At 38.4% G+C, this 21,918-nt stretch overlaps 1 protein-coding gene across 1 annotated transcript in view; it reads right to left on the bottom strand.

The window, feature by feature from the left end:
• Positions 1-207: 207 nt before the first annotated feature.
• Positions 208-21,918, bottom strand: part of PPP3R1 (protein phosphatase 3 regulatory subunit B, alpha) — a 73,879-nt gene continuing 52,168 nt past the window's right edge. Inside the window, exons 3-6 of the mRNA XM_045979392.1 lie at positions 20,975-21,151; positions 18,933-18,992; positions 17,598-17,782; positions 208-2,307 (exon numbers count right to left, since the gene is read on the bottom strand). Coding sequence (XP_045835348.1) covers positions 2,260-2,307; positions 17,598-17,782; positions 18,933-18,992; positions 20,975-21,151 — 470 coding nt within the window. The 3' untranslated portion in view covers positions 208-2,259. The remainder of the gene's footprint in view (positions 2,308-17,597; positions 17,783-18,932; positions 18,993-20,974; positions 21,152-21,918) is intronic.

Below are 21,918 nucleotides of genomic sequence, written 5' to 3'. Positions count from 1 at the left end.
TAAAGCAATGTAGGCTTTGTAGGTTGTTATGATTTGTGTTTTTAACCAGTGACAAAGCAGATCTATCTTTACTTACGGCTTATAGTCAAATATCAAACATCAGTTTATCAGGGTTTTTTTTTTTTTTTTTTTTAACCCAAAAGAAGGGAAAAAAATACTATCTCATGGCTGTGGAAGCCCAGCAAAGACAATTATGAACACAAAAGGGCAAGTTTCAAATATTTTATTTTCTTATTCATACAGTATGAAGTTTTCTAAAGATCCCACAACATGACATTTCATGCAGAAGAAAAACTAAACATTCAACATAAACCCCTCCCCCACCCACACTAAAAAAAAAAAAGGAAAGGAAGAAAACCCCTCGTTCCCCAGTAAGGAAATAATGTTTGCACTATTTTTCTGTAACGCCAGCCAAGATATGCACAAGCAAGAGAAATAGAAAGCATTTGCTAAAATATTTGTAACAAATACTTATGTACAAAAAATTCACAAAAGACTAGTTCCCCCTTGAAGCAGAGCACATGGCAGTTGACACTGGAACAGATCAAACCACTGGCTGGGATTATAAGCCACGTACTGATCCAGAGGAAGAAAGTTACATGTAGTGGAGATTTTCAGTTTGAACATTAACATTTCCAAAGTTTGGCAACATTATCTTTTAAAATTATGCAAATTATGTAAACAAGAGGTACATTTTAAATTGATCTACATGCAAAACTCCATGTCATGCAAGGACACCAAGCACCGGGATTTTTCTCTCACAGACAGAGCCCATGATGTGCAGCACTCAGTTGAAGGAACAGCGATGGCAGGCAGGTGTGCCCAATTTAAGATTTGTTTACCTTGATTCGACCTGCCCTTTTCCACTTATGATTATAAAACCGTTTTTCTAGAAAACCTATACAGGGGAAGACTACTTTCCTAGAAAGCTAACCAAAACGTTTTCTTCCAGCCAATAGTACCTTTGCAGAAAAGGGAAGGGATAATATCAAGTGGTGGAACATGATAGGCTACTTTTATATCACACATTTAGTAAGTTAGCATCCATTACAAATATGGGCAAATCAAGAAAGAAAACCATCATGCACTCTCTGTGCCTTGTGGTAAAGACATTCAAAAGTATAAATTTAGATAAAATTTTGCTCTTCTGTGGCATCAAAAAATTAGTAAGACTTCTTCCATTTAAGTCACAAATATATGTGGGCGTTCAGACACACACGTGCACATTAAGTATCACCAATTTTTAGATGAGCTGCAAGTCTTTTGAAACAGAAGGGAAATTTACGGTTCAAAGGTAAGTTTAATGATAAACTGTTTACCCACATACTGAAACGAATGGATATCTTAAGTAGTTACGTGATTCCATCAGGTATTATTAAGAAATGTCTATTTCTCAAATGACTTCTGGCATTTCCACAACTGATAACTTATGTTGATTCAGGGACACTTACTAAATGTAATGGCTCCTACTTAAGAAATAACAACAAAGCAGCCGCAAGCTCTGTGCAGTGACTATATGAACACAAGAATGAGCTCTTGGCAGGAACACTGCACTACACTTTCTCCTCAAGCAGGGATGTAGTAAAAGCTGCTCAGCAATGAGACATAGTCCCTGGAAATATCTTCATAGGTATAAATAAAATTACAAACTCCTTTGTTACAAAAATGTAATTCAGGTAAATAATAGGACGTTAACAAATGCTTTGTCAATCTCTCAAAGGAGAAAGCACAGGAAAAGGAAAACAGCTGGCCTAACACCCGGCTCAAATTGTACAATTTTCTATCTATACATAAAACTGTGTGAAATAAAAGTAAGGATGTTTTATGTTCTGCTTGGCACTTTTGTACTCTATCATTTTGTTTCTGAATCAAGTAGATTAAATTAAAGCCAACCTACTACACATATAGAAAGCTACATATATCTATATATAAATATTTACATATGTATATATAGATACTTTCTTGTTATAAAAGATGAAGAAAAATAAATTAAAAAGCCAACCCCTTCCCTTTCTTCACCACATTGATATGCTCTTTTCATGTTGCTGTCCTTCAGACTTTAAAGTGCTACACTGAGTTATTGAGAGAATAAGAGTTCAATAACACTTAGTTGGCTTCATGAGGCTCGTGTTGGAAAATGTGGCTTCACAGAGAAAAATACTTCCATTTAAATACACAGAGAGCATTGCTGGACGTCTTGAGCAGATCTTCAGAGATGGAGAAGAAAGCAAAAGTGTTGGGTGGTACTCTTTTAAAGAGTCACACATCTACCACCATCTTTTTGTGGATATCTAGGCCACCTACAACCTGCAACAGATAGGAACAAATCAAGCTTACATGTCTGAAAACTCCTTTTTACTAGTCTAACCACCTGAACCAAAACTAAAATTTAAAAAATACACTACACTTTATTCTCAGAAATTGGCTTTTTTGATTGTTTTTGTTTTTAAACCTGTACTACCTACCTGTAGTTAGGATTTTCATGGCTTCTTTCTCCCAGGATAATAGGCATTTTCTTGTGTTCTAGGACAACGGTTGGCAAACTTAAAAGGGCCAGAGAGTATTTGAGGCTTTGTAGGCCACATGTAATTTGCCTTGCATTTCCTTCTCCCACTTTTTTTGTTTTTTAAAAGATTTTATTTATTACAGAGAGAACTTGAACAGGAGGAGGTACAAAGGGAAGAGGAGAAGCAGACTCCCTGCCGAGCAAGGGCTCGATCCTAGGACCCAGAGATCATGACCTGAGCCAAAGGCAGATGCTGAACTGACTGAGCCACCCACAGGTGCCCCTTTCTGTCACTTTAACACATTAAAAAATGTCAACTGTTCTAAGCTCAAAGACACACAATACAGGCCATTTGACCCACTCTATTTGCCAGCCCCTGCTTTTATATAAAGTTTAGTATCAAGTAATAACCAGAGGTCCGCATAAAAATTTATCCACAAAATCCAAATATGGGCTTGTCAGTCTATTCTAGAAGGTAGTAAAAGGTACCAAATGAGTAAACTTTTCTGCACATTCTTTTCCCATGGGCTTGAAGATAGGTTGTTACAGACATCTCAGTGAATAATGACATGATAACCTACAAGTGTAATTAACTATATTTGGAGGATAGTCTATTAAGTACAATCTACCTAAAGAAAGTTTATAAGTCATAAATGTTCACAGCTTGAATTTTCCCAGAGTAATCACCCAAGTAACTAACACCCAGACTGTCACCGGGACTCTTCTGTGGCCTGCCTTCCAGCCATCTCCTCCTGCCCTACCACACACACACAGGGAGCCACTACTGTGACTCTAACAACCTGGATTAGTTTGAGATCTTTTTCGTGCCTGACTTGCTTCACCGAACATGTTTTTGCTAATCCATGTTGTTGGCTATAACTGCATCTGTATTATTTGTCAGTTTAAACTTACTTTAAATGTTTATTTGAACAATAAAGCTTGAACAGCCAATTGGTGCTACAACTTCTGCTCTAACATCCACATCAGGTTGCTGCTACAACATCTGCTATAACATCTACAATATCAGGGTGCTGCTCTGCCCTCATTCTCTGTGTTCTTTTACATAGAGATGACCATTTAGACTTTTCAGCTAATATTCAGTATTTCCCTATAGGTCTCTGAGTAACATTCCAACATTGCCTTCTCTTCGGTTTAAAGTTGTAGGCATTATCCACTAATTTCTCGCCACACAAGAGAAAGATTTAGCTCTCACATACACATACCCCTCCCATCTATCTCCTACCCCAAATATTTCCCACACCACCCTTCCAATAGTTCCAGCTTCATTCTGATTAGACATATTCAGCATTTTAATTGTAACTATATAAAATACTATTTACAGCAAAACAACTGCATGCTGCACATCTGTTCTGCTACAGTTAATAATTATCTTCTTTGCTGGGTATTTTATGTATTTCACTAATTCAGTCTCAAACTTTTGTTCTAATTGCGTTCAAATATATGATGTAATTCTATCAATTTTATTATCTTGAAATTATTCCCAGAGCTTTCCCACCTGCTGCAATCCAGGCCTGTCATCTCTGGACCTTGCTTCACCATCCTTGAAATTTCCTTCTCTCACGTTGGACCTCTGCTTCCTAGACCCCTCATTATCATTTTTGATTTACAACCTTATTATAGTGGGAACACATCTTCTAGTAGTTTTCCAAAAAGGGAAGCCTTGCAATACTAGAAAATGTCTTCATTGTTCCATCGAGTTGAGTTTGTAGAGAATTCTAGTTCGGAAATAACTGTCCCTTGGAATTGCAAAAGCAGTGCTCCACTGTCTTCTAGTTCCTGCTATGCTGCTGAGAAGTCTGCTGTCCTGATGATTTTTGAGTCTTTGTATAAAGCCCCTCCCCACCACCTTTCTACCCCTGGTCTTTGGAAGTTGCATCACCATCTCTGTTTCCCCTTTTAAAATTCCATGACATTGTGCTAGCCCCAGAGTATTTTTTAATTTTTTTAAGATTTTATTTATTTGACAGACAGCACAAGTAGGCAGAGAGGCAGGCAGAGAGAGGAGGAAGCAGGCTCCCTGCCGAGCAGAAAGCCTGCCGCGGGGCTGGATCCCAGGACCCTGGGACAATGACCCGAGCGGAAGGCAGAGGCTTTAACCCACTGAGTCATCCAGGCGCCCTGACCCAGAGTATTTTTATATAATATGCTAGATATTCAGTAATCCTTTCAGTCAGGAAACAATAACTGTTTTCTGGTTCATTACTTTTGATTCATTTTTAGTGACCTCCTTCCCTCCATTTTCTCTCTGGAAATCCTAGGATTCAGGTGTTAGACTTCCTGCAATGGATCTCTAAATTTAAATTTCCAAGAACTCTCATATATTATCTAAGTTTTAAGGATTCAGTATATTATATGCCTGAGAATGACAGATTTTTGTTTCAGAGGTATCAAAATGGAAATATGCTTATCTTTACTTACCCTCCCTTCCCACTACTCCAACCCTCACCCCCCAATCTATGCCTCCCATTTCCCAGCCTACAGATTTCACCCTCTCCAATCTCCCACTACAGGGCAGGAGAGTCTGAAGGGCAGGAAAGGAGATCTAGTGAGCTAAATGCCTCTTAGACTAAGCCATTCTGTTTTTAGCTTCACCTTCATCCCCACTTTCACTTACCCTGAGCCTTTCAGGGATTCTGCATTATAAATCAAGCTGCTTCTCAGCTTTCTGGGCTGATAGCTTAGAATTCATTTTTTTCTCCTGTGAAGTCAGCATACTGACTTACAAGCCGTTGAATCTAGTTGTTATCCTCCCTACTGTCTTGTCTTGTAGGTTCATAAATCTTTAACTTTTTAGTTTCACTAGAGTTTGGAGAGCAAGCAAAAGTAAATACAGTTCACCCTTAAACAGCACAGGGCTTAGGGATACCAACCCCCCTATGCAGTAAAAAATCCATGTGTAACTTCTGACTCTCCCAAAGCTTAACTATTAATGCCCTACCGTTAACTGAAAGCCTAGCTATTAACATAAACAAAATATTTTGTATGGTATATGTGTTACACACTGTATTACAATGAAGCTAGAGAAACATTAAAATCACAAGACAAAAAATATGTACAATACTTTACAAAAAAAAAAAAAACAAAAAAAAAAAAACCTGCACATGAGTGGGCAAGTACAGATTAAACCTGTGTTGTTCAAAAGTCAATTGTACGCATGTTCAGGTCAACCCCAACTTTAATTCTGTTGCTAATCATTTCTATTTTATATATGTTATATGTTAACTGTATATGTTAACTATTCTGAAAATTTTAAAGAAGCAAACAAGCATGTGATTTTTTTTTTTTTTAAGATTTTATCTATTTGACAGAGATCAGAAGTAGGCAAGAGAAGCAGGCAGAGAGAGAGAGGGAGAAGCAGGCTCCCCGCTGAGCAGAGAGCCCGATGCAGGGCTCGATCCCAGGGCCCTGGGATCATGACCTGAGCCTAAGGCAGAGGCTTTAACCCACTGAGCCACCCAGGTGCCCCAAGCATGTGATCTCTTAAAGTAATGTCCCATCTCTTTCATTGCTATAGCTTGAGAAACCAGAATTAAAAAGGACTCAATGAAGCCAAAGTTAGGGGCTGGATCGATGTTCAGTAAAGTTAGTTTAAACACAAAAATTTTTCTACACTCCTGAACTATGCTCCTCAAAAATACAAAAGGAATTCATCATAAATACCGGAAATGAACTCAAAGCGTAGCTTATGTCTTTAGCATCATTTCTATACCTAAAGATGTATTTTAATTTCCTTCCAGTGACTACTGATTTACATATAATTTTAATTTACATCTTATATTTACTAAATATAAATGGAGTCTTCGCCTCTATACATCTCTTCCACATCACTGGGCAAGAGTTTTCCATTTTTATTTGTTCCCTCAAGGCTTGGGATTTTTTTTCCTTCTTCTGAAAGCTGCGTACTATCTGTGCTGCCACTACCAGCCTGGTCTCATGTCACACTCACTCTGACACAAGTCATTCTGTGATCTTTGGCAATGAAGAGACAGATAACAAACCCTTGTACCAGTACCACCAGGCAACAGTTCAAAGTCCTAAATCTCACAGTTAACTCTCTTCCTTTTTTTCTATTTTTTACTTAAATTCAGTTAACTAACATACATTATTTGTTTCACAGGTACAGGTCAGTGATTCATCAGTCTTATGAACACCCAGTGCTCATTACATCACATGCCCTTAATGTCCATCACCCAGTTACCTCATCCCCCCCCACCTTCTCCCCTCCAGTAGTTTCCTATGATTAAGAGTCTCTTAAGGGTTTGTCTCCCTCTCTGATTTGTCTTATCTTTCCCTCCCTTCCCCTATGCTACTCTGCTTTGTTTCTTAAATTCCACATATGCGTGAGATCATGTAATTGTCTTTCTTTGACTTTCACTTAGCATAATATCCTCTCGTTCAATCCACGTCATTGCAAATGGCAAGATTTCAATTATTTTGATGACTGAGTAGTATTATATTCTATGTGTATTACACATCTTTATCCATTCATCTGTCAATGGACATCTGGGCTCTTTTCATAGTTTAGCTATTGTGGACATTGCTGCTATAAACACTGGGGTACAGGAGACCCTTTGGATCACTACATTTGTATCTCTGGGGTAAATACCTATTAGTTCAATGGCTGGATCATAGGATAGCTCTATTTTCAGCATTTTGAGGAACCTCCATACTGTTCTCTAGAGTGGTTGTACCAGCTTGCATTTCCACCAACAGTGTAAGAGGGTTCTCCTTTCTCAGCATCTGCACCAACATCTGTCAATTTCTAACTTATTAATTTTAGTCATTCTGACCAGTGTGAGATGGTATCTCATTGTGGTTTTGATTTGTATTTCCCTGATGCCAAGTGACTCTGAACATTTTTCATGTGTCTGTTGGTCATTTGGATGTCTTCTTGCAGAAATGTCTGTTCATGTCTTCTGACCATTTCTTGGTTGGATTATTTGTTCTTTGGGTATTGAGTTTGGTAAGTTCTTTATAGATTTTGGATACTAGTCCTTTATCTGATTCAGACATTGGCAAATATCTTCTCCCAATCTGTGGCTGTCTTTTGGTTTTGTTGACTGTTTCCTTTGCTGTGCAGAAGCTTTTTATCTTGATGAAATCCCAACAGTCCCTTGCCTTTGTAGATGTGTCTAGCAAGAAGATGCCGCGGCTGAGGTCAAAGAGATTGCTGCATGTGTTCCCCTCAAGGATTTTGATGGATCCCTGTCTCACATTGAGGTCTTTCATCCATTTTGTATCTTTTTTTTTTTTTTTTTTGGACAGAGAGGTCACAAGTAGGAAGAGAGGCAGGCAGAGAGAGAGGGAGAAACAGGCTCCTCACTGAGCAGAGAGCCTGATGCGGGGCTCGATCCCAGGACCCTGAGACCATGACCTGAGCCGAAGGCAGAGGCTTAAACCACTGAGCCACCCAGGCGCCCCTGTATCTATTTTTGTGTATGGTGTAAGGAAATGGTCCAGTTTCATTTTTCTGCATGTGGCTGTCCAATTTTCCCAACACCATTTGTTGAAGAGACTTTTTTGCCTTGGACATTCTTTCCTGCTTTGTCAAAGATTATTTGACCATACAGTTGAGGGAACATTTCTGGAGTCTGTCTCCTGTTCCACTGATCTATGTGTCTGTTTCTGTGCCAGTACCCTACTGTCTTGATTACAGCTTTATAACAGAGTCTGAAGTCCAGAATTGTGATGCCACCAGCTTTGCTTTGCTTTTTCAACATTCCTCTGGTTATTTGGGGTCTTTTCTAGTTCCATACAAATTTTAGGATTATTTGTTCCAGCTCTGTGAAAAAAGTTGGTGATATTTTGATAGGGAGTGTACTGAATGTATAGATTGCTCTAGGGAGCATAGACATTTGAGCAATATTTATCCTTCTAAACTATGAGCATGGAAAGTTTTTCCAGTTCTTTGTGTCTTCCTCAGTTTCTTTCATGAGTGTTCTATAGTTTCCTTTGCTTATTTGGTTAGATTTATTCTTATGTACCTTATGGGTTTTGGTGCAATTGTAAATGGAATCAACTCCTTAATTTCTCTTTCTTCTCATTGTTAGTGTATAGAAAGGAAACTGATTTCTATGCGCTGATTTGATATCCTGCCACTTTGCTGAACTCCTATATGAGTTCTAGCAATTTGGGGGTGGAGTCTTTTTGGTTTTCTGCATATAGTATCATGTCATCTCTGAAGAGTGAGTTTGACTTCTTTACCAATTCAGATGCCTTTTATTTCTTTCTGTTGTCTGATTGCTAGGCTAGAACTTCTAGTATTGCGTTGAACAATAGTGGTTAGAGTAGACATCCCTGTCGTGTTCTTGACTTTAGGGAAGAAGCTCTGTTTTTCCCCATTGAGACTGATATTTGCTGTGGGCTTCTTATAGATGGCTTTTATGATACTGAGGTATGTACCCTCTGTCCCTAACATTGTGAAGAGTTTTAATCAAGAAACGATGCTGCACTTTGTCAAATGCTTTTTCTGCATCTATTGAGAAGATCCATATGGTTCTTGTCCTTTCTCTTATTAACATAGTATATCATGTTGATTGATCCGCAAATGTTGAACCACCCTTGTAGCCCAAGAATAAATCCCACTTGGTCGTGGTGAATAGTCTTTTTAATGTACTGTTGGAGCCTATTGGCTAGTATTTTGGTGAGAATTTTTGCATCCATGTTCATCAGGAATATTAGTCTTTAATTCTTTTTGGTGGGACCGTTGTCTGGTTTGGGGATCAAGGTAATGCTGGCATCATAGAGTTTGGAAGTTTTCCTTCCATTTCTGTTTTTTGAAAACAGCTTCAGAGGAAAAGGTATTAATTCTTTAAATGTTTGGTAGAATTTCCCTTGGAAGCTCTGGCCCTGGACCCTTGTTTGTTGGGAGATACTTGATGACTGCTTCAATTTCCTTGGTGGTTATGGATCTGTTCAGGTCTTCTATTTCTTCCTCTTTCAGTTTTGGTAGTTTGTACATCTCTAGAAATGCATCCATTTCTTCCAGATTGTACAATTTGCTGGCATATAGTTGCTCGTAGTATGATCTTACAATTTTATTTCTTTGGTGTTGATTGTGAACTCTCTTCTTTCATTCATAATTTTATTTGGGTCTTCTTTCTTTCTGGTAAGTCTGGCCAGGGGTTTATCAGTCTTATTAATTCTCTCAAAGGACCAGCTCCTAGTTACATTGACCTGTTCTGTTGTTCTTTTTGTTTCTATTTCATTGATTTCTGCTCTGATCTTTATTAAGTCTCTTCTCCTGCTGGATTTAGGCTTTCTTTGCTGTTCTTTCTCCAGCTCCTTTAGTTTTATGGTTAGGTTGTATATTTGAGACCTTTCTTGTTTTTTGTGGTTTTTTTTTTTTTTTAGATTTTATTTATTTGACAGATATCACAAGTAGGCAGAGAGGCAGGCAGAGAGAGAGGAGGAAGCAGGCTCCCCATGGAGCAGAGAGCCCGATGCGGGGCTTGATCCCAGGACCCTGGGATCATGACCTGAGCCGAAGGCAGAGGCTCTTACCCACTGAGCCACCCAGGCGCCCCGAGACCTTTCTTGTTTCGTGAAGGTTTTTATTGCTATATACTTCCTTCTTAGAACTGCCTTTGCTGCATCCCAAAGGTTCTGAACAGTTGGTTTGTTTTCATTTGTTTCCATGAATTTTTAAAATTCTTTAATTTCCTGGTTGATCCATTCAATCTTTAGTAGGATACTCTTTAGCCTCCATGTATCTGAGATTCTTCCAAATGTTCTTGTGATTAAGTTCAAGTTTTAAAGCACTGCGATCTGAAAATATGCAGGGAATGATCCCAGTCTTTTGGTATGGGTTGAGACCTATTTGTGACCCAGCATGTGATCTATTCTGGAGAATGTTCCATATGCAGCACTCAAGAAGAATGTGTATTTCTGTTGCTTTAGGATGGAATGCTCTGAATATTATCTGTGAAGTCCATCTGGTCCAGTGTGTTATTCAAAGCCCTTGTTTCCTTGTTGATCATCTGCTTTGATGATCTGTTCATTGCAGTGAATGGGGTGTTAACATCCCCTACTATTATTGTATTATTATCAGTGTGTTTCTTTAATTTTGTTATTAACTGGTTTATGTAAGTGGCTGCTCCTATGTTAGGGCCATAAATATTTACAATTGTTAGATCTTCCTGTTGGATAGACCCTTTAATTATAATATATGTCATTCCTCATCTCTTATTACAGTCTTTGGCTTAAAATCTAGTTTATCTGATATAAGGATTGCCACCCCAGCTTTCTTTGGATGTCTATTAGCATGGTAAATTGTTTTGCACCCCCTCACTTTAAATCTGGAGGTGTCTTTGGGTCTAAAATGAGTCCCTTGCAGACAGACTATCAATGGGTCTTGCTTTTTTTTTTAAGCTACATCTTTATCATTTATTAAATGCTTCTTGTATGCACTGCAATTGTATTTTTTCTCAATACTCTTAACCTCATGAGGAAGCTGTTATTCTCCCCACATTACAGATGAAGAAACGGAGACTCCGAAAGCTGAAATAACTTGCTCTAATAGAGAAGTAAACATTGTATGTTTGAGTCTTGGGTATCACATAGGATTCTGCACTCCTGCTGGATGGCACCCCTCACACTTAGCTTGGGAGTGGAGTCACTAAGAACCTCTCCCTGCCTGCCCAGAAAAGAGCTGCTGTCAAGCTTCCACTGTCACTGAACTGTCACTGCAAGACCAGGAGCAAATGGCCTTCACAGTGTCTGGCTGTTGCCTAAAAGCTCCCGTAGGCTTTGGCATAATTGCAGAGCATGTTCACAGTGTGACTTCTGCATCTGAGCATACCTGTGATGTGGCAACTCTGCCACCGGGGCCCTTGGCCTCTGGCAAGTGTCCCGCTCACTCCCTTTGGGTACCAATGATTTCACACAAGATTTAGTCTCCTTTGAGCTTGTTTTCTAGAAAGCCTCTCTTTCATTCTAATTAAAGTATACAACATCCAAAAGGAATTAGGAAAGTTATTCTTTTCAGGAGCATATTTAGGGAAAAGGACATAAGCTCCAGCATACAAAATCTCAGAGGTCCAAGTGGCCACCTCGACCACCTGAAATTCCATACCGGATGTGAGGGGAGACAATCATACTGATCCTCCGATGGATGGGGACATTTTAGGCATCAGGAGGAAAATCCATTTCCTTTATTTATCATTAATGACATTGCCTTGAATGTCTGTCTGTATGTAAGTAACTTCAAATAGTCCTAACCCCCACCAAATGTTTTTGGAATAAACACCACTAAAAACTTGAACTCTGAACTAAACCAAATTCAATGATTAAATTTTGTCAACTAATAGAGAACATTTTAAATGCTTAACATTTTTTTTAATAAAAATACAATGTATTCTTATCCCCAGGAGTATAGGTCTGTGAATTGCCAGGTTTACACACTTCGCAGCACTCACCATAGCACATACCCTCCCCAGTGTCCATAACCCACCCACCTCTCCCGACCCCCCTCCCCCCAGCAACCCTCAGTTTGTTTTGTGAGATTGAGTCACTTATGGTTTATCTACCTCCCAATCCCATCTTGTTTCATTTATTCTTTTCCTACCCCCCAACCCCCCCATGTTGCATCTCCACTTCCTCATATCAGGGTGATCATATGATAGTTGTCTTTCTCCGATTGACTTATTTCGCTAAGCATAATACCCTCTAGTTCCAACCATGTCATTGCAAATGGCAAGATCTCATTTCTTTTGATGGCTGCATAGTATTCCATTGTATATATATACCACATCATCTTTATCCATTCATCTATTGATGGACACCTAGGTTATTTCCATAGTTTGGCTATTGTAGACATTGCTGCTATAAACACGCAGGTGCACGTGGCCCTTCAGATCACTACGTTTGTATCTTTGGGGTAAATACCCAGTAGTGCGTTTGCTGGGTCATAGGGTAGCTCTATTTTCAACTTTTTGAGGAACCTCCATGCTGTTTTCCAGAGTGGTTGCACCAGCTTGCATTCCCACCAACAGTGTAGGAGGGTTCCCCTTTCTCTGCATCCTCGCCAGCATCTGTCATTTCCTGACTTGTTAATTTTAGCCATTCTGACTGGTATGAGGTGATATCTCATTGTGGTTTTGATTTGTATTTCCCTGATGCTGAGGGATGTGGAACACTTTTTCATGTGTCTGTTGGCCATCTGGATGTCGTCTTTGCATAAATGTCTGTTCATGTCCTCTGCCCATTTCTTGATTGGATTATTTGTTCTTTGGGTGTTGAGTTTGCTAAGCTCTTTATAGATTCTGAACACTAGCCCTTTATCTGATATGTCGTTTGCAAATATCTTCTCCCATTCTGTCAGTTGTCTTTTGGTTTTGTTGACTGTTTCCTTTGCTGTGCAAAAGCTTTTGCTCTTGATGAAGTCCCAATAGTTCATTTTTGCCCTTGCTTCCCTTGCCTTTGATGATGTTCCTAGGAAGAAGTTGCTGCGGCTGAGGTCGAAGAGGTTGCTGCCTGTGTTCTCCTCAAGGATTTTGATGGATTTTCTCACAATGAGGTCCTTCATCCATTTGGAGTCTATTTTCGTGTGTGGTGTAAGGAAGTGGTCCAATTTCATTCTTCTGCATGTGGCTGTCCAATTTTCCCAACACCATTTGTTGAACAGGCTGTCTTTTTTCCATGAGACATTCGTTCCTGCTTTGTCAAAGATTAGTTCACCATAGAGTTGAGGGTCTATTTCTGGGCTCTCTATTCTGTTCCATTGATCTATGTATCTGTTTTTGTGCCAGTACCATACTGTCTTGATGATGACAGCTTTGTAATAGAGCTTGAAGTCCGGAATTGTGATGCCATCAACTTTGGCTTTCTTTTTCAATATTCCTTTGGCTATTCAAGGTCTTTTCTGGTTCCATATAAATTTTAGGATTATTTGTCCCATTTCTTTTAAAACAATGGATGGGATTGCATTAAATGTGTAGATTGCTTTAGGTAGCATAGACATTTTCACAATATTTGTTCTTCCAATCCAGGAGCATGGAATATTTTTCCATTTCTTTGTGTCTTCCTCAATTTCTTTCATGAGTACTTTATAGTTTTCTGAGTATAGATTCTTTGCCTCTTTGGTTAGGTTTATTCCTAGGTATCTTATGGTTTGGGGTGCAATTGTAAATGGTATTGACTCCTTAATTTCTCTTCTGTCTTGTTGTTGGTGTAGAGAAATGCAACTGATTTCTGTGCATTGATTTTATATCCTGACACTTTACTAAATTCCTGTACAAGTTCTAGCAGTTTTGGAGTGGAGTCTTTTGGGTTTTCCACATATAGTATCATATCATCTGCAAACAGTGATAGTTTGACTACTTCTTTGCCGATCTGGATGCCTTTAATTTCTTTTTGTTGTCTGATTGCTCAGGCTAGGACCTCTAGTACTATGTTGAATAGCAGTGGTGATAATGGACATCCCTGCCATGTTCCTGACCTTAGCGGAAAAGCTTTCAGTTTTTCTCCACTGGAAGCGGTGGGTTTTTCATAGATGGCTTTGATGATATTGAGGTATGTGCCCTCTATCCCTACACTTTGAAGAGTTTTGATCAGGAAGGGATGCTGTACTTTGTCAAATGCTTTTTCAATATCTATTGAGAGTATCATATGGTTCTTGTTCTTCCTTTTATTAATGTATTGTATCACATTGATTGATTTGCAGATGCTGAACCAACCTTGCAGCCCTGGAATAAATCCCACTTGGTTGTGGTGAATAATTCTTTTTTTTTTTTTTTAATTTGTATTTACTTATTTGACACGTAGAGAGAGATCACAAGTAGAGCAGCAGGCAGAGAGAGAGGGGGAAGCAGGCTCCCTGCGGAGCAGAGAGCCCGATGTGGGGCTCGATCCCAGGACCCTGAGACCATCACCTGAGCTGAAGGAAGCGGCCTAACCCACTGAGCCACCCAGGCGCCCCTGAATAATCCTTTTAATGTACTGTTGTATCTTGCTTTTTTATCCAATCTGATACCCTAATTATCTTTTGATTATGGCATTTACCCATTTACATTCAGAGCAAGTACTGAAAGATATGAATTTAGTGCCACTGTTTCTGTGGATTGTCTCTGTTCCTTTCTGGTCTTTGTTACTTTTGGGCTTTCTCTTTGCTTAAAGGATTCCCTTTAATATTTCTTGCAGGCTGGTTTAGTGACCACAAATTCTTCTAGTTTCTGTTTGTCCTGGAAGCTTTCTCTCCTTCTATTCTGAATGACATCCTAGCTGGATGAAGTTTTCTTGGCCGCATATTTTTCTCATTTAGTACCCTGAATGTATCATGCCAGTCCTTTCTGGCCTGCCAGGTCTCTGTGGTTAGGTCGGCTGCCAATCTAATAAAAAGTTAGCTTATATTTTATATTTAAGATTATTATATTAGCTTATTATATTTTGCTTGTATTTTATATATAAGGTTAGCTTATATATAGTTATATATATATAACCTACAGGGTTACAGACCTCTTGTTCTGGAGCTGCTTTCAGAATTTTCTCTCTGAGATTGGCAAATTTCACTATTATATGTCTGGCTGATGATCAATTTTTATTGATTTTGAGGAGGGTTCTCTGTGCCTCCCGAACTTGAATGCCTGTTTCTTTCCTGTGATTGGGTAAGTTTTCAGCTATAATTTGCTCCAGTATATCTCTGCCGCTGTCACCCACATCTTTTCCCTCTTCTTCTGGGATCCCAAATATTCTAATATTTTTTCACTTTATGGTATCACGTATCTCTCAATTTCTCCCCTTATGATCCAGTAGTTGATCTCCTTTTCTCAGCTTCTTTATTCTCCATCATTTTGTCTTCTCTACTAATTCTCTCTTCTACCTCATTTATACAAGTTAGAACCTCCATTTTTTTATTGTATCTCATTAATAGCCTCTTTTAATTTTGACTTATTAGATTTTAGTTCTTTTATTTCAGAAAGGGATTCTTTAGTGCCCTCTATGCTTTTTTTTTCAAGCCCAGCTGGTATCTTTATAATCGTTATTCTGAGCTCTAGTTCTGGTATCTATCTTGTTGATCAGATCCCTGGCAGTCAAGGATCTGCTTCCTCTTCTTTTTTGAGGTGAGTTTTTCTGTCTTGTTATTCTTGCAGAAAGTGGTCACTTTTCTATTTGTAGAATTGCAGCAATTCTTTTCTTAGATCTCTGGCTGAGTTCACAGGTGTTCAGAATGATTTTATAACTATCTAGCTCAATTCCTGGGACTAGACAATACTAAGGTCTCCTACACCTCCACAATCTTGGACTCCTCCCCCTCCTACTCAAGCTTAACTCTCTTCCAAAAAGACTCCATCTTTTCTTTAGAGTACCTCCCTACTTTTTCAGACAACATGCAGACATCACCCCCTTGAGATGAAAGAAAATACTTAAAGGATAATATGAACTTCTTACTTAAATGCCAAAATCGCAACTTTAGTCCTTACATGACACACAACCAGTTTGTTTTTCTTTGTATGGTCTAAATAAAAAATGAAAAGAAAAGAAGGGAAATCTTCCTTGTGGAGACCCAAGAAAAACAAGGCTGTACCCATCTCGAATCTAGCCCTAACATCACCCTACCCTCCATAAAACTGAAGGAGGCTGAGGCGGAAGAAAATGGAAACAAAGTTAAACCTAAATATCACTAACAAGAACGCCTGATAGAAGAAATGTGACATTCCACCAGGAAACTCCCAATTGTCGTCATGTTAGTGCATTATCAGAGGGAGAATCGGCCCTGATTTGATAATAACCAGGCCTCCAATATCCTGAAAGTCTTTTTTACCCTGATAGCCCTTCTGAACATCCCCTTTGTCCTCACCTACTGCTGAGCCAGCAGTCGTGGCCCGATTATGTACGGCCGAGTCCACCCCCACTGCCTTTAAAAACTCTGACTATAATCCGGTTCGGGGTCCAAGTCCCTACTCCTCTGTGTCAGGTACACTTGGGCCCAAGCTTAAGCATGTCATCTCGGGGTCCAAGCCCCTACTCCGCTGTGTCCAAGCTTAAGCTTGTCAAATAAACCCTCGTGTGATTGCATCGGTGTTGGCTCCTTGGTGGTCTCTCGGACACAAACACTTGGGCATAACATTCCTATAGAAGCCTCCAATAGTAACTGAAAAATTTTAAAACATTTTTGTTATCTCTGCCTTGCCTTCTGGATTCTCTAGCGTCTCTAGCTTACAGTTAAAACTCCTTATAATATATGAAAAGGCTAGTATCTTTGCTTTAGGGGTAAATAGTGAAAGAAGATGAATGGTTGTGTTGCTGTTTGGAAGCGGCGAGTGGTGGCGGACATACTGAAGAAAGGCAATGAACTGGTAGGTAAACTGTGGCCCCAGTTTCTACCTCGCATTAGTTTTCTTTTTTAAAGATTTTTTTTTTTAATTTTTATTTATTTATTTGACAGCGAGAGACAGGAGATCACAAGTAGGCAGAGAGGCAGGCAGAGAGAGAGAGAGGGAAGCAGGCTCCCCGCCGAGCAGAGAGCCCGATGTGGGACTCGATCCCAGGACCCTGAGATCATGACCTGAGCCGAAGGCAGCGGCTTAACCCACTGAGCCACCCAGGCGCCCCCTCGCATTAGTTTTCTTAGGATTCCCCATAACTGTGGGCCCTTACCCTACCACACAAAGGACCAGCCAACAATAGCTTGGGAGCAGAGAGGGGTAGAATCACCGTTTACACTGCCTCACTGATGAGTCTAAAATCCATGTAGACTCCATTTCTATTGTCCTCATGAAGCCAACCTTCCAGATGCCTAGCTGAAACTCATCAACACATACATACCTTCCACAAGGTTTTCAGACATATTTATTTTTAAATAAACCTTAAGAATACACCCTGGTTATAATTTGAGGGACTACCAACAATAAGTTATTAGTACCATTCTTGTGGTATATTATCAGATAATCACTGAGAATATGAATTCCTAATAATAATTGTTCCTTATTAACAATCACAGAGAACAAGGGCCATTAGGCAAAATCAGATATATCAATTTCTAGGGCAAAAATGTATAAGGAATTCTGTAGTAAGTAATTTTATAAGATTTTTAAAACCCAACTATTGGAAGAACCAGCTCTTTTGTACTTACGGCACAGAATTCTTCAAAGGATATTCTTCCATCTCCATCCTTATCTGCATTTATTATGGTTTTGTCTACAATTTGCTGTAACTGTGTATCTTTCAGATTGTTCCCCACCATCATCTTCAGCACCTGGAAGAGTTCCCCATTGGAAATATAGCCATCTTTATCCATATCATAGATACGGAAAGCAACTAAAAAAAAAAAAAAAAGAGTAAGGAAAATCAGTGACAATTATAAGGCAACCACAAGTAAATACTTTAATCAGGAAGAAAAAAAGCAAGCATTCAAAGATCTAGAATTAGAACTATGATGATAGCTCCTTCCCACATTTGCTCCTGCCTCTAGGAACAGTTAAACACAGTTGGGTAAGAGTATGGGCTTTGGTGGGGCGCCTGGGTGGCTCAGTGGGTGAAAGCCTCTGCCTTCGGCTCAGGTCATGATCCCAGGATCCTGGGATCGAGCCCCACACTGGGCTCTCTGCTCAGCAGGAAGCCTGCTCCCCACCCCGTCTCTGCCTGCTTCTATGCCCACTTGTGATCTGTCAAATAAAATCTTAAAAAAAAAAGAGTATGGGCTTTGGAGTCAAGAGTCCTTGGCCAATTAGCATACCTGAGGGTTAAGTTATTTAGCCTTGCTAACCTTCAGTTTCTACACATAAAATAGGGAATAATAACAGTTCCACCGTCCCAGGTTCTTTAGAGTACTTTATGATGACAAATAATACATGTGAATTGCTTAGAACGGTGTCTGAAACATGGCAAAAGCTCAATAAATGATAGCAATTGTTATTACTATTATTATTATTCTATTACTATTATTATTATTACTATTATTCTCATTTATATTGAGTTCATTTACAAAGGATGTCTGCATATGTCCTATGCCTCAGAACTGTTATTGAGTAAAACGTCTCTCTAGTTAAGAGCTGAATACCTTAAAAAGTTATCAGATGTCTACTGTAATAGAGGCTGGCTACATAAAACCAAAATAATGGACTTCTGGCTAAATAGGCATATAAACGAAGCTTACCTAATTAAATTAGAACATTTTTTCAAACTTTGATCAAAAAGTCTCTTACCCAAGACACACAGTTTATGTAGCTGTTTTCAGAAGGAAGTTGTTTTGTTTCTATCCAACTAAAAAGCAACGATGACACTGTTTTTAAAAGATACTAGTTGTAAATGTCCTAAAAGGACTTTCTGCAGAATATAAAACTGCTGTTATATATATTAAGCATCTAGAATAAAAGACATCTTTTCGAATATCTTTAAAGATTATAATGTAGTATAGGGTAGTAGTGACATAAAAGGGAGAATGAACTCAGTGAAGAAAAATACTTACACCTCAACTTCTGTTCCTTATCTCCTTTGACACTGAACTGAGAGACTCCCTCAATGAATTCTGAATAAGAATAGAAATGTTTACAAATCAATTTTTAATATAAAAATATATATACCCCCCACACAAATTCACATATCCACAAAAAGATGTTTCCTTGCTGCAAAAAAAAAACAAACAAACAAACAAAAAAATAAACAAAAAAAACTACTAAGCAGTGTTTTAAACTGGAAATGCCAAATCTGAAACTTCAACAAACAAGCAAACAAGGTTCTATGTATCTGAACTTGGAGTTCTCTAAAGATCAAATCAATTTGAACAATATTTATTAAGTAACACTGAGCTTACCACTAAGGGAAAAAACATTCTTTAAGCTATTTGACTCTTTTGGGGGGCATGTAACTATAAAAGGGGGGCTTTTAAAAAATATATCAAGCCCTGTGTTGGGTTCTCTGCTCAGTGGGGAGTCTATTTCTCCCTCTCCCTCTGTGCTCTCTTTTGCCCTCTCTCAAAGCAAATAAATAAAACCTTTAAAAAATAAAAACATAAAGGGCGCCTGGGTGGCTCAGTTGGTTAAGCAACTGCCTTCAGCTCAGGTCACGATCCCTGAGTCCCGGGATCAAGTCCCACATCAGGCTCGCAGCTCCACGGGGAGTCTGCTTCTCCCTCTGATGTTCTCGCCTCTCATGCTCTCTCTCACTGTCTCTCTCAAATAAATAAAATCTTTAAAAAATATATATAAAAAAAATAAAAACATAAGAGCATGGGGCACCTGGCTGGTTCAATATGTAGGCAGCATATCTGACTCAGGTGTAGGGATTATTTAAAAATCTTTAAAAAAGAAGAAAGTATTATAAAAAGATTATGTATTGTTTTGGGTTTTTAAAATCATTTAAGTAATCTCTATACCCAACATGGGGCTCGAACTCATGACACCAAGATCAAGAATCTTGTGTTCTTCTGACTGAGCCAGCCAAGCACCCTGATTATATATTGTTTGCCAGAACAAAAATAATTTTGCATTTCTGGTTCCAAAATTCAGACCCATTTAAATAAAGTCTTCTGAAAATTATCATTTTTTTCCTCACTGCCTGCTACACATTTAAGTCCCAAAATCAGCTTTAGATTCCCCTTCACTTAAAATTCAGTTCCTAGAACGCAAATAAAATCTGTTGATGACAAATCATGGAATCAAATATAAAATTTTGACCATGGTAATATTAGCAAAAGTACTATCATTTTACATAAAAATTTAGATAAAACAATCCTTTTTGTAATGCTCACATCCTAATTGCTACACCTCAATTTTATATTGGTTAGTATAAGTCTCACTCTTTAAAGAAAAAAAAGGGCTTCTAAAAATGCAGTTCTGGGGCACCTGGGTATCTCAGCGGTTAAGCATCTGCATTCAGTTCAGGTCATGATCCTAGAGTCCTAGAATCAAGTCCCACGTCAGGCTCCCAACTCAGTGGGGAGCCTACTTTCTCCCTCTCCCACTTCCCCTGCTTGTGCTCTCTCACTCTTGTCAAATAAATAAATAAAATCTTTTAAAAATATAAATAAAGGGGTGCCTGGGTGGCTTAGTGGGTTAAGCCACTGCCTTCGGCTCAGGTCATGATCTCAGGGTCCTGGGATCGAGTCCCACATCGGGCTCTCTGCTCAGCGGCGAGCCTGCTTCCCTCTCTCTCTCTCTGCCTGCCTCTCTGTCTACTTGTGGTCTCTCTCTGTCAAATAAATAAATTTTAAAAATCTTTAAAAAAAATATATATATATAAATAAAAATGTAGTTCTAATATTCTGTTTCCCTAGAGTAAGACTAGTTTTCTAAAAAACATACTAAATTTTTTTTTTTTTAGCTTAAAGGACAATTTCATCACTTATGAAAGTGTAAAGATCTTAGTTCATTAAGGTTCATAGACCACAGATTGAGAATTTAACAATTATATAATCACACATTTTTAAAAAACAAAATTTGTCAGACGTTTGCATACACAAAACTGTAAAATAAGTCATAGATTACAGAACTTGTTAAACTACTTTCTTACCTTTAAAGTCTACTTCTCCATTCCCATCTGTGTCAAATATATCTATTACTCGCTGTACTAAAGGATTCTGTTGTAACTCAGGCAGAGACATGAACTCTTCCACACTCAAAGAACCCGAATTGTCCAAATCAAGCTTCTTAAATCTCTTCCCTAGCCTTTTAATTTCATCAGCATCAACTAAAAGCAAACCAAAAGAAGCAGCAAAATTTATAAATGATTTTATCAAAATTACAGGGGAAAAAAATCCAGCAGTTAATCAATAGTAAGTTTAATTTCTAGTTTAATTAGAAGAGTCATATATACTATTGGTTAATTCCTTATAACAGATAAAGTCATATTATTTTTATTCGGTTACCTTTTTGTTTGCCTGCCCCTGCCATTACATACAACCGACTGTATACTGCGCCAAGATATTATAGGATTGCAATGCTAAGCTGATTATGGAAGTCAGGTGATTCCTACTAGGCAGGCTACATCAATCTCTGTTCTGTACACCAAAGCATCTTTTCACTTATCTTTTTAAAGTTTAATTTATTTTTAATAGTTATGGTTTGAACATGGTTCAAAATTCAAGACCTCCCTCCTACCCCACCTGTAAATGTTGCCAGTTTCTTGAATACTCTTCCAGAGATAGTCTTAGCAAGTATGAGCAAACAAAACACAGGCATTTTACTTTTTTTAACCAAAAGAACCACAGCTAACAAAATTAACAAATGTTAAGAAACTTAAGAAATGTTTGCATTAGTTTGTAACTACTCTATAAAAATTCAGTAGCCGGTCTCTCAGCAGCATATATGGTCTTGAAAAAAAGATAATTTTCTTCTAAATTGCATTACTACTTTCATTCCTTTAAGATATCAGACTAACTCACACAAATAATTTTAATTGATAGCAGAAATACAAATATATTTAAAGCTATAAATTCCTAAAAGAAATTTTTCTAA

Source organism: Meles meles, chromosome 15 (assembly GCF_922984935.1).
Source record: "Meles meles chromosome 15, mMelMel3.1 paternal haplotype, whole genome shotgun sequence".
Lineage (NCBI taxonomy): Eukaryota > Metazoa > Chordata > Mammalia > Carnivora > Mustelidae > Meles > Meles meles.
The sequence above is the reverse complement of the archived record's forward strand: the minus strand, read 5'-3'. Positions and strand labels throughout refer to the sequence as shown.